We start from the raw sequence: 12,728 nt of genomic DNA, 5'->3' as shown, positions 1-12,728 counted from the left end.
GTGGTTGTTCACTCAAGATGCTATGGTGTGCACGGAGGTGTCGAAGATGAGTGACTGTAGGAGGGTAAAAGATGACTTAGGCAAAACTTCTAGTTGGTATGATGAATGGCAAATAGCTATAAATGTAGGTAGATGTAAGTTCTTGTGGATGAGTAGGTAAAACAAATCTATAATATTTGGATACAGCATTATTAGTGTCCTGCTTGATAAAGTCACATAATTTAAATACCTGGTTGTAACATTGCAGTGGAAGGAGCATGTGAAGATTGTGGTAGGGAAAGCAAATGGTCAACTTTGGTTTATTGGGAAAATTTTAAGAAAATAAGTTTCATCTGTAAAGGAGACCACATATAGGATGCCAGTGTGATACGTTCTTGAGTATTTCTTGAGTGTTTGGGATTCTTACCAGGCCGGATTACAGGAAAACATCTAAGCAATTCAGAAGCAGGCTGCAAGGTAGGTTACCGATAGCTTCTAACAACAAGCAAGTGTTACAGAGACGCTTTGGGAATTCAAATAGGAATCCCTGGAGGAAAGGTGATGTTCTTTTTGAGGAACACTATTGAGACAATAAAGACAACCGATATTTGACTCCGACTACCGAACGATACTACTGTTAAGATACATTTCTCATAAGGACCATGAAGATAAGATATGAACAATCAGAGCTTGTATGTAGGCATACAGACTGTCATTTTTCCCTCGCTGAATCTGCGGGTGGAACAGGAAAGAAAATGACGTGTAATGGTACAGGGTACCCTCTGTACAACGGCTTGTGTAGTATGTATGTAGATGTGGATTCATGTACTGGTAATAACAGCTGGAAGGACCAGCAAAATTTTGATTCCATTTCCAGGATCATAGATCATTCCTCACATTGCCTTGTAGGCAGCAGACAGCTAGTCAGAACGGACTTAGGGCCTGATATGAGAGTGGTGGATTTTACATTGTCAGAGACTTCTCCAAATAGTCTGTTGATAGCCCCCCCCCCCCCCCCCCCCCCCCACCCTCCTGTGTCCCTAAGAGTTAAGTCTAATATATTTAACATCCTTTATTTATTTGGAATTCTCTCTTAAATTCTTTTTTGTTCCCATGCTTTTTCACTTTTTCCTTCAATAGATTTTTTCCAAGATTAGTTCTTGCTCCTTGAACTTTTTTCCTTGATGTTGAATGTTGTGAAATAACCTTTATATTGTTCAGAACTTTACCTCCACTCAGCCAGTTTAATTTTTAAATTTTACATCATCTCAATTTCCTCGTACCACTAGTATTAGTGAGTGTTTGTATATTTTTTCATCCTGTTATCGTAATGCTTCTACTGCCAATTCACATAATTTATTTATGATGATACGGTGTGCTTCTGGGTGTTCTGCCAAGATGCTGTTCCCATTTTATGCACAATATTTTGATGACCAACTCAGCCATCTTTTTCAAGTGCTAACTCAACAGAGCAACTGTTATATTATAACATTTTATTTTATTTTCTGGAAGTGTTTGTCTGGAGTGTAACCACAGTAAGGGAAGTGAAAAATGGATGTTAAACAGTTTAGACAAAAAGAGAATAGGAACTTTCAAAATGTGGTGCTATAGAAGAAGGTTGAAGATCAGGTGGGTAGATCAGGTAACTAATGAGAAAGTACTGAATAGAATTGGGGAGACAAACTTGTGGCACAACTTGAGCAAAAGAAGGGATTGGTTGATAGGATACATCCTGAGACATCAAGGGATCATTGACATCGTATTGGAGGGAAGAGCAGGAGGTAAAAATCATAGAGACCAAGAGATGAATACACTAAGCAGATTCAGAAGGATTCAGGATTCAACATTTACTCTGAGATGAAGTAGTTCACACAGAATAGAGTAGCATGGAGAGGTGCAGGAAACCAGCCTTTATACTGTAGAGCACAAAAACAACAGCCACTTTTTATTGTTTTTTTTATGCAATGTATCTTGCTGCCAAATGTGTTTGTGTTTGTTTATGTCGAAAAAAGTGGTTCAAAATTATTGTATGTTGTTGTTGTTGTTGTTGTTGTGGTCTTCGGTCCTGAGACTGGTTTGATGCAGCTCTCCAATCTACCCTATCCTGTGCAAGCTTCTTCATCTCCCAGTCCCTGCAACCCACATCCTTCTGAATCTGATTAGTGTATTCATCTCTTGGCCTCCCTCTATGATTTTTACCCTCCACGCTGCCCTCCAATGCTAAATTTGTGATCCCTTGATGCCTCAGAACATATCCTACCAACCGATCCCTTCTTCTGGTCAAGTTGTGCCACAATCTTCTCTTCTCCCCAATCCTATTCAATACTTCCTCATTAGTTATGTGATCTACCCATCTAATCTTCAGCATTCTTCTGTAGCACCACATTTCGAAAGCTTCTATTCTCTTCCTGTCCAAACTATTTATCGTCCACGTTTCACTTCCATACATGGCTACACTCCATACAAATACTTTCAGAAACGACTTCCTGACACTTAAATCTATACTCGATTTTAACAAATTTCTCTTCTTCAGAAACGCTTTCCTTGTAATTGCCACTCTACATTTTATATCTTCTCTACTTCGACCATCGTCAGTTATTTTCCTCCCAAATAGCAAAACTCATTTACTACTTAAGTGTCTCATTTCCTAATCTAATTCCCTCAGCATCACCCGACTTAATTCGACTACATTCCATTATCCTCTTTTTGCTTTTGTTGCTGTTCATCTTATATCCTCCTTTCAAGACACTGTCCATTCCGTTCAACTGCTCTTCCAAGTCCTTTGCTGTCTCTGATAGAGTTATAATGTCATCGGCGAACCTCAAAATTTTTATTTCTTCTCCATGGATTTTAATACCTACTCCGAATTTTTCTTTTGTTTCCTTTATTGCTTGCTCAATATACAGATTGAATAACATCGGGGAGAGGCTACAACCCTGTCTCACTCCCTTCCAAACCACTGCTTCCCTTTCATGTCCCTCGACTCTTATAACTGCCATCTGGTTTCTGTACAAATTGTAAATAGCCTTTCGCTCCCTGTATTTTACCCCTGCCACCTTTAGAATTTGAAAGAGAGTATTCCAGTCAACATTGTCAAAAGCTTTCTCTAAGTCTACAAATGCTAGAAACGTAGGTTTGCCTTTCCTTAATCTTTCTTCTAAGATAAGTCTTAGGGTCATTATTGCTTCACGTGTTCCAACATTTCTACGGAATCCAAACTGATCTTCCCCGAGGTCAGCTTCTACCAGTTTTTCCATTCGCCTGTAAAGAATACGCATTAGTATTTTGCAGCTGTGACTTATTAAACTGATAGTTCGGTAATTTTCATATCTGTCAACACCTGCTTTCTTTGGGATTGGAATGATTATATTCTTCTTGAAGTCTGAGGGTATTTCGCCTGTTTCATACATCTTGCTCACCAGATGGTAGAGTTTTGTCAGGACTGGCTCTCCCAAGGCCGTCAGTAGTTCAAATGGAATGTTGTCTACTCCGGGGGCCTTGTTTCGACTCAGGTCTTTCAGTGCTCTGTCAAACTCTTCGCGCATTATCGTATCTCCCATTTCATCTTGATCTACATCCTCTTCCATTTCCATAATATTGTCCTCAAGTACATCGTCCTTGTGTAGACCTCTGTATACCCCTTCCACATTTCTGCTTTCCCTTCTTTATTGGAACTGGGTTTCTATCTGAGCTCTTGATATTCATACAAGTGGTTCTCTTTTCTCCAAGGGTCTCTTTAATTTTCCTGTAGGCAGTATCTATCTTACCCCTAGTGAGATAAGCCTCTACGTCCTTGCATTTGTCCTCTAGCCATCCCTACTTAGCCATTTTTCATTTCCTGTCGATCTCATTTTTGATACGTCTGTATTCCTTTTTGCCTGTTTCATTTACTGCATTTTTATATTTTCTCCTTTCATAAATTAAGTTCAATATTTCTTCTGTTACCCAAGGAGTTCTACTAGCCCTCGTCTTTTTACCTACTTGATCCTCTGCTGCCTTCACTACTTCATCCCTTAGAGCTACCCATTCTTCTTCTACTGTACTTCTTTCCCCTATTCCTGTCAATTGTTCCCTTATGCTCTCCCTGAAACTCTGTACAACCTCTGGTTCTTTCAGTTTATCCAGGTCCCATCTCCTTAAATTCCCACCTTTTTGCAATTTCTTCAGTTTTAATCTACAGTTCATAACCAATAGATTGTGGTCAGAGTCCACATCTGCCCATGGAAATGTCTTACAATTTAAAACCTGGTTCCTAAATCTTTCTGATACATCCTAGTATCTCCAGGATTCTTCCATGTATGCAACCTTCTTTCATGATTCTTGAACCAAGTGTTAGCTATGATTAAGTTATGCTCTGTGCAAAACTCTACCAGGCGGCTTCCTCTTTCATTTCTTAGCCCCAGTCCATATTCACCTACTATGTTTCCTTCTCTTCCTTTTCCTACTCTCGAATTCCAGTCACCCATGACTATTAAATTTTCGTCTCCCTTCAATACCTGAATAATTTCTTTTATCTCATCATACATTTCTTCAATTTCTTCATCATCTGCAGAGCTAGTTGGCATATAAACTTGTACTACTGTGGTAGGCGTGGGCTTTGTGTCTATCTTGGCCACAATAATGCGTTCACTGTGCTGTTTGTAGTAGCTTACCCGCACTCCTATTTTTTTATTCATTATTAAACCTACTCCTGCATTACCCCTATTTGATTTTGTGTTTATAACCCTGTATTCACCTGACCAAAAGTCTTGTTCCTCCTGCCACCGAACTTCACTAATTCCCACTATATCTAACTTGAACCTATCCATTTCCCTTTTTAAATTTTGTAATCTACCTGCCCGGTTAAGGGATCTGGCATTCCACGCTCCGATCCGTTTCTTTTTCCTGATAACGACGTCCTCTGGAGTAGTCCCCGCCCGGAGATCCGAATGGGCGACTTTTTTACCTCCAGAATATTTTACCCAAGAGGACGCCATCATCATTTATCCATACAGTAAAGCTGCGGAATATTTTACCCAAGAGGACGCCATCATCATTTATCGATACAGTAAAGCTGCATGCCCTCGGGAAAAATTACGGCCGTAGTTTCGCCTTGCTTTCAGCTGTTCGCAGTACCAGCACAGCAAGGCCATTTTGGTTAATGTTGCAAGGCCAGGTCAGTCAATCACCCAGACTGTGGCCCCTGCAACTACTGAAAAGGCTGCTGCCCCTCTTCAGGAATCACACGTTTGTCTGGCCTGTCAACAGATACCCCCTCCGTTGTAGTTGCACCTACGGTATGGCCATCTGTATTGCTGAGGCATGCAAGCCTCCCCACCAACAGCAAGGTCCATGGTTCATGGGGAAGGAATTATTGTGTAGGTAAAAAATATAGACACTAAGCGGCAGCAGGAGAACAGAAGTATAAAGGTAATTAAATTTGCAAGCTTTTGGAGCCAGTGGCTCCTCCTCCTGGCTGGATGGTTGAAGGAGAAGGAAGAGGGGTAAAGCAAGAGGACTGGTTTCGATTTAGGAAATCGGGAGAGTTCGGAGAAGTTGCCCAGAATCCCAGCTCACAGGAGATTTACCAGACAAGATGAGAAAGAAAGCCAGATTGCTGGGGACTGTTGTGGATGAGATTTGAAAACCTGAGAGCTTAAAGGTAGAAGATAGAGTAATACAAAACAAAGAGACTACTGCCAAAACAGTAGAGTGGAAAAGTAAGTGCACAGTATGTGGTGGAGGGGGGGACGTGATGGGGGGGGGGGGGGTCAGAAAACGGAAGATATAGGAAACTAAGAGGGAATAAAGAAAGGAATAGTTTCTGTGAAGAAATGCTAAGGCTGAAGAAATTGAAGTAAATTAAATCAAAATGGATGACGAGAAACAAGATCATGTTGTAACGCCAGTTCCCACCTGCAGAATTCTGAGAAACTGGTATCTGGGGAACAATCCAGATGGCACATTTGCTGAAACACGCACTAAGGTCACGACTGACATATTGTACTGCATGCATAGGATACTGTGTTTTGCCAGTATACACCTTCTGCCTATACACATTTCTCCTAACTGATAACTGGGTGGTAGTCATGCTGATGGAAATGGCTGAACAGTGTTTACGAAACAGCTGGTATATGATGTGTTGTTTCACAGGTGGCTCTCTCTTTGATAGTATGTGTTTTTCCAGTTACAGGGCTGGTGTAGTAGGGTGCATAGGGCAAGTCTTACAGCAGGGACAGGCACAGAGCTTGGAAACTTACATTAGGGAAATGGGTACAGAAGGAGCATGGGGTCTGTCAACGATATTTCGGAGGCTGGGAGGGTGATGAAAAGCTGTTCTAGGTGTGGTTGGGATGTTGGTATAGAGGGAGGTGGTGTCAGTTGTAACAAGCAAGATGTGTGGAGGGAGTGGGAGGGGGACAGATCTCAGACAGTCTGGGAAATGGTTGGTGTCTAATATAGGAGGTAAGTCTTTGTACTGTGAGTTGCAGGTGTTGGTCAAATAAGGCAGACATACATTCGATGGGTGTTTTGAAGCTAGCGTTTATAGGATGGCCAGGGTGATTAGGTTTGTGGCTGTTAGGAAGAAAGTAAAAGATAGGAGTGCTTGGTTTAGGTGGGGCAAGAGGTTGTATGGATTGTTGTGTTAGTCCTTGTGAAGGGCTTGAGATTTTAATGAGAGGTCCTTAACACTTCAACCCCTGGTTTGGTTTAGGTCATTGGTGACATCTTTGCCATGTGGACTCATGGTGAGGCTGACCCATTAAAATTCTTAGTCTCTGAATACATTCTCCCAATTAGATTTCATGTGGCCCTATTCCAAATTTCATGCCGCTTTTCTTCATGTTGGCGTCATCCTCACCAGAGGTCAGCTGCACATTTCTGTTCACATTAAATCTAGTAACAAACAATATTACTTACATTTTGACAGTTCCCATCCTTTCCATGTCAAACATTCCCTCATGTACAGTTGTAGCATTTGAGCCAGATGTATTTGTTCAGTACAGATACCTTACAGCAATACACTTAACACTCTCACTTCAGGTTTCATTGGACATTATTAAACTGCTGGCCTAGTTCAAAAGCAGGTCTCTCAAACCGATATATCCAATCATGGTACAATCACTCGAAAAACAACTGATAAGTTCAAATTTTATGTCTCTCTATTATCCTGGTCTTGAATGTATTAATCAGCTACTTCAACAAGGTTATGACTTATACATCATACACTGAAAAGAAATCCATTCTGCTGATATTTTGCCCACCATACCTAGAATAGCTTTTCATCGCCCTCCCAGTCTCCACAATATCCTTGTCAGACCCTAAGCTCCACTACCCATTTCCCAACCGTATGGTTCCTACCCCTGTGCCCATCCCCTCTGTAAGACTTGCACCCTCCACCTATACCAGCCCTGTAATTGGAAAAACATATGCTGTCAAAGGAGCTGTTACATAAATACTATTCGGCCTTTTACATCGTCATTTCATTAACCTCATCAGTCCTTTTCTGTACCCGTCTTCCTTCTCCTCCAACCCTTCTGCCAGGAGGAGGAGCAAATGGCTTCGAAAGCTTGCAAATTTAAATATCGCTATATTTGTGTTCTTGTACTACTGCTTGATGAGTAGATTTTTTTAACCCTCCAATTGATTATACTTTCAAAAATTAATTATTTTCATTGATATGTTCAGAATTACTGATACTTTTTATTTCCATAAATATTAATTATGGAATTAAAATCAGATGTATTAAGTACTCCCGCTTGTATTAGTAAAATGTCAAAATTTTGTCTCAAACAGAGAAATACTCTAGAAATCTGCCATTTCTTTACAGCTTGATGAAGTTACCAACTCCTTAAAGGATATCAGTGATGTTTTACAAATGAGAGATAAGCAGATGGATGTGCAACGGCTTTTACGGAAATGACCTTGATAATAGTGTGGATGCATGGAGAAGTTTTGCTGGTAAGTTCTGAGAATTGGGCCAGATATGTTAGTAATACAGCACTCTGCTGGATAAAAAGACTTTAACTAGCATCATAGAAACATCTTATGTATGCTACAAATGAATAACATAAATACAAACAATTAAGATTCTAAGACATTAATACTAGCACAAAAATGGCTGTCTCGGGCTACACTGAAGCTTTAATTGCATTTAGGCATTAGATCAGATATACAGGGTGGACCAAAACTTGTGCTCTCATATGCCACAGCATGATTCCCTGCATACTAAGAGTACAAAAGATTCCAACCAAATTTCATCTCATGCAAATTTTTGGTAGAAAATGGACATCAAATAAAAGAAATTTGGCAACACTCAAATCACATGTATGATAAGTACCTTCATTCATTGCTGCATAGCTAAGCTGCTCAGTTGGTGCAGTCAGTAGAGTTTTGTGTTAGAAGACTTGATTTAGAGAGTTTGATTCTGGGACTAGTCGTAATTCTTTTTTGATTTTCTGATTTTATACTGTTTAATATGTTATCTGGCTTCTTACTCGTTTTACAGCAGTTATAACTGGTCTCACTTTCCAAAGACATATTTTGTGTTTAATGATTTACTCTGCTCTCTTCAATGCATTACACCTTTCCTTGCTGTACAGGACACCTAGCCAGTCTGGATTATCAGGAGTAATATTTTCTTCTGCCATCTGTCTCTCTTTCTGTGCTCCATTACCAGTCACCAGCCAAACTTAACATGAAGCATCTTCTCTCCCTCTTCCAATCTTGAATTCAACTGTCCCCCGTACTGGCAATGTCCTCTACAGTCCAGCCTACATGAGCACTTATGTAACCTGGCACTGAGAATATATCCACATTTTAAGTGTATTTCACTCCTCCAATGCAAACCACCTCTCATCTTGCTTCCCTTCCCCCACATCCACTATTGGTGCAGCCTGTACAATGCTTTCCATCCATGGCAACATTGCTTGCTTTTCTTCAGTTATACCTAGGTTGACCAGATGTCCAGATTAATCCGGACATGTCCTCCTTTTTAGCTCTTTGTCCTGGGTCCGGATGGAGTTTTACAGTGTCCGGCTTTTTCGCAAAGTTGAGCGTAGTACAGTTAAATTTACAATTCGTTCCATTCTATTGCTCTTTTCTTAAATACTTTAACTATTGGCACAGTCTTCGTGATAAACACACACGAAGGTGGTGTGAGTAGGTGGCACCAGGATCGTCGATGTTATCGTTGATCAACCTTTAAGCGAATGCAAATATCGATTATTTAAAATTTTCGTTTCGTATCTTCGCTTTGTATAGGCTTGGCTTCCTGTAGTGCACGTGTGATTTTTGAGTGCAATTTTAAACCACATGAGTTACGTAAACTATTTGGCTATGCCTAAACGAAAGTGCACATTTTCTGATGTCTTTTCCTTCAAATATCTGGCTTTCAAGAAAGGGAGAAATGAATTTGAAATGGAATGTAAGAAATGTGGAGCTGGAACGTACGTCTCAGTGGCCAATAAAGGTATCAAATAACTCGACAGATTAACTTTCATGGTTTTATTTCATTGTGTCGTAATCAATTGTATTTGGAAGGTTAAAGTGCACTTTACATGTCGTCAGCTGCTGCTTTAATTGTAGATGTTGGTAGCGGTGCGTCGAATGAAGGGAGGTGAATGGTCTTAAGTTTTTCGCTTTGTAAACAATTCCGTGTTGTTGACATAACAAAACAATTGACGCCACACTGTCAGCACAATCAATGTTTTTAATTTTTCCATATTGCTCAGTTAACCACCACCTGACCATCAGTAATAATTAACTACTAGTTTTACCGGTAATTCCCGGCAGTCACGTGACTTATCCAAAGCTGACGGGTGGTATCCTCATCTGCAGTTGACCCATTTGACGTGTCCTCTTTTTCCTTCCCTTGTCCTCCTTTTTAAAGCTGTTTGTCCTTTTTGAACAATTGCATCTGGTCACCCTAGTTATACCCATTACCCGAAAGATAAAAAAAAGAAAGAAAAAAAGGTAAATCTACACCTGTACTTTTTTTTAACTTTCAGGAAAGGGTTGTAATGAAAAAAAAGATGTGTGTGTGTTGAAGAGAATAGAGTAAATATTTAAAAGCAGAATAGGGCTTACCGATAACTAATATATCCAATAGACACTCTAAGGAGTAATCATATGAAAATGAGACACATGTAAAAAAGTATGTATACTGTTCATCAATTCAAAAGTAATCGCCATAATCTTTACTGCATTTATCCCACTGTGAGAAAATACTGTCAATGCCCTCATGGAAAAATGTTTGTAGTTGCCTATAGAACCGTGATTGTAGACAGAAATGCATCTCTTCATCCAAAAGAAACTGATGGCCAGTATGCCTTTCATCAGGACTCAAAAAATATGAAAATCATATGGTGAGAGATTGGGACTGTATGGGGTATGTGTAAGGGCTTACCGTCAAAACTTCTGTGTTGTACTCAAAACATATTTGCCAACATGTAGGTGGACAGTTGCTGTTTATTTTATTTATTTATTTATTTTTCTTGTAAGTTGTAATAGAAATATCTTCTCCAAAGAATGTTGGCTCTGTTGTGCTTGACCATCATCTTGCCAACCCATCACCATAACACAAGTTATTTAACATACGAACATGAATGGTCATCAAGTGAGAGATTAAGAACTCTGTCTACAATAATAATATTTTAACATCATTTCGCATGAACATGGGTCGATGCATTTCTCTTGAAGAAATGAACTAGTTAGACATGTTGTGAAAAGAACTGACCAGTAATGTTGTAGTCTCCCCCCAGTGGCACCAGTCATGATCACTGCAAAGCTGAAAATCTGATTTAGTGTGGGATGGGATTTGTTCATTGATGTAAAAGACACCATAGTTAAAAAGAAATTAACCCTCACATTTTATTCCCTTCAAATTTTAGTTATTAACTATGGTTATTTTTACACTACAAACAATCATTAGTGCAATCAAAGTGGTGAAGCAGTCGATTGTGGCAGAAGTAAACAGTTCACACTTATCTAGAAGCATCAGTGTACTTGCTGGAGGAAATCACATATGGGTAGTTCAATCAAGTCGTTTCCTCATGGAAATCACTATGTCCAACAACCAGATTGATGACAATAATACTTCAGCCTCGCTAATTGCAACTCAAAATTATTCAAAATATTGTTCCCTTCGGGCAACAGAAATATTTGGAATGCTTTTACGTTACCGTCCTTCAGTTTCAGAGTCGTTGGTGCATGTATATTCACTTAGAGAATGTTCGTAGTGGTGGCCTAAGTCAACAACAAGAGTACTTCCAGCAGAAATGGTTGGTTGGTTGGTTTGGGATATAAGGGACCAAACTACAAGGTCGTCAGTCCTTTTGCCTGATGCAAACGAGGCTCAAGGTAAAACAACACCCAAATTTAATTTGTGGAGTTAAAAGGGGGTAAAAGGAATGGAGAACCACACCAAAAGAGAAAACGAAAGAAAGGAACAAAACTGGGGGAAAACGCACACCAAAAGGAAAACTAGAGGAAGGTATTAAAACCATAGAGCAGATGGTCTGGGCTGGCTGCCCACAAGAATGAAAGAGGATGAGCCAGCCACTCTGCAACACATGAAAATATCCAGCCCAAAAAGACAAGGTGAGATGAACACGCGTAGGGAAAAGACGAACACCAAGACAAACATGGATGTTTGTCATTTAATTTCAAACCATGGACTGACAGTTTTTTGTGACATTTGACTACTTATAGACAGGCATAAGAACAACTTTTATTTTGAAAACTACATAATACTTTGAAAAATGACTAGGTTGGAATTTAATGTTTTCAGTTAGCCACAGGAATCAATAGAATTTCGGATTACAGGAAATGTTGCTGGTTGCAGATTTAGAAAAATATATGAATACTATTTTTCTTCTGGAATATCTACATCTGCATCGATACTCTGCATTTAAGTGCCTGGCAGAGGTTTCATCAAATCCCCCTCACAACACACTATTATTTCAATCTCGTATAGCACACAGAAATAATGGACACCTACATCTTTCCATGCGGGCTCTGATTTCCCTTATTGTATTATGGTGGTCGTTTCTCTCCATGTAGGTCGGTGTCAACAAAATATTTTCACCTCTGGAGGAGAAAGTTGGTGATAGAAATTTCGTGGGAAGATTCCGCCGCAACGAAAAACGCCTTCGATTTTAATTATGTCCACCCCAAATCCTGTATCATTTCAGCGATTCTCTCTCCCCTATTTGGCAATGATACAAAACGTGCTGCCCTTATTTGAACTTTTTTGATGTACTCGGTCAGTCCTGTATGGTAAGGATCCCACACCGCGCTGCAGTATTCTAAAAGAGGATGGACAAGTGTAGTGTTGGCAGTCCATATAGTAGATCTGTTACATTTTCTAAGGGTTCTGCCAATAAAAATCAGCCTTTAGTGAGCCTACCCCACAACATTTTCTATTTATTATTTCCAATTTAAGTTGTACATAACTGTAATTCCTAGTATTTATTTGAATTTACAGCCTTTATATTTGACTGATTTATCATGTAACCAAAGTTGAACAGATTCCTTTTAGCACTCATGAGGATGACCTCACACTTTTCATTGTTTAGGGTCAATTTCCAGTTTTTGCACCATACAGATATCTTTTCTAAATCGTTTTGCAGTTTGTTTTGATCTTCTGATGACTTTACTAGTCGATAAACAACAGTGTCACCTGCAAACGGATTAGATTAGATTAGTACTTGTTCCATAGATCATGAATACGACACTTCGTAACGATGTGGAACGTGTCAGGTTAATAA

At 39.6% G+C, this 12,728-nt stretch overlaps 1 protein-coding gene across 7 annotated transcripts in view; it reads left to right on the top strand.

Moving 5' to 3' along the window:
* Positions 1-12,728, top strand: part of LOC126188953 (uncharacterized) — a 267,426-nt gene that overhangs the window by 218,686 nt on the left and 36,012 nt on the right. For all 7 annotated transcript variants that reach the window (XM_049930711.1, XM_049930712.1, XM_049930709.1 and 4 more), the window contains exon 4: positions 7,790-7,920. In XM_049930711.1, the coding sequence (XP_049786668.1) occupies positions 7,790-7,882 (93 nt within the window). In that variant the 3' untranslated portion in view covers positions 7,883-7,920. The remainder of the gene's footprint in view (positions 1-7,789; positions 7,921-12,728) is intronic.

The sequence above is a fragment of the Schistocerca cancellata genome, chromosome 5 (genome assembly GCF_023864275.1).
Source record: "Schistocerca cancellata isolate TAMUIC-IGC-003103 chromosome 5, iqSchCanc2.1, whole genome shotgun sequence".
NCBI lineage: Eukaryota > Metazoa > Arthropoda > Insecta > Orthoptera > Acrididae > Schistocerca > Schistocerca cancellata.
Note: the sequence above shows the minus strand (reverse complement) of the source record. Positions and strands in the feature narration are given on the sequence as shown.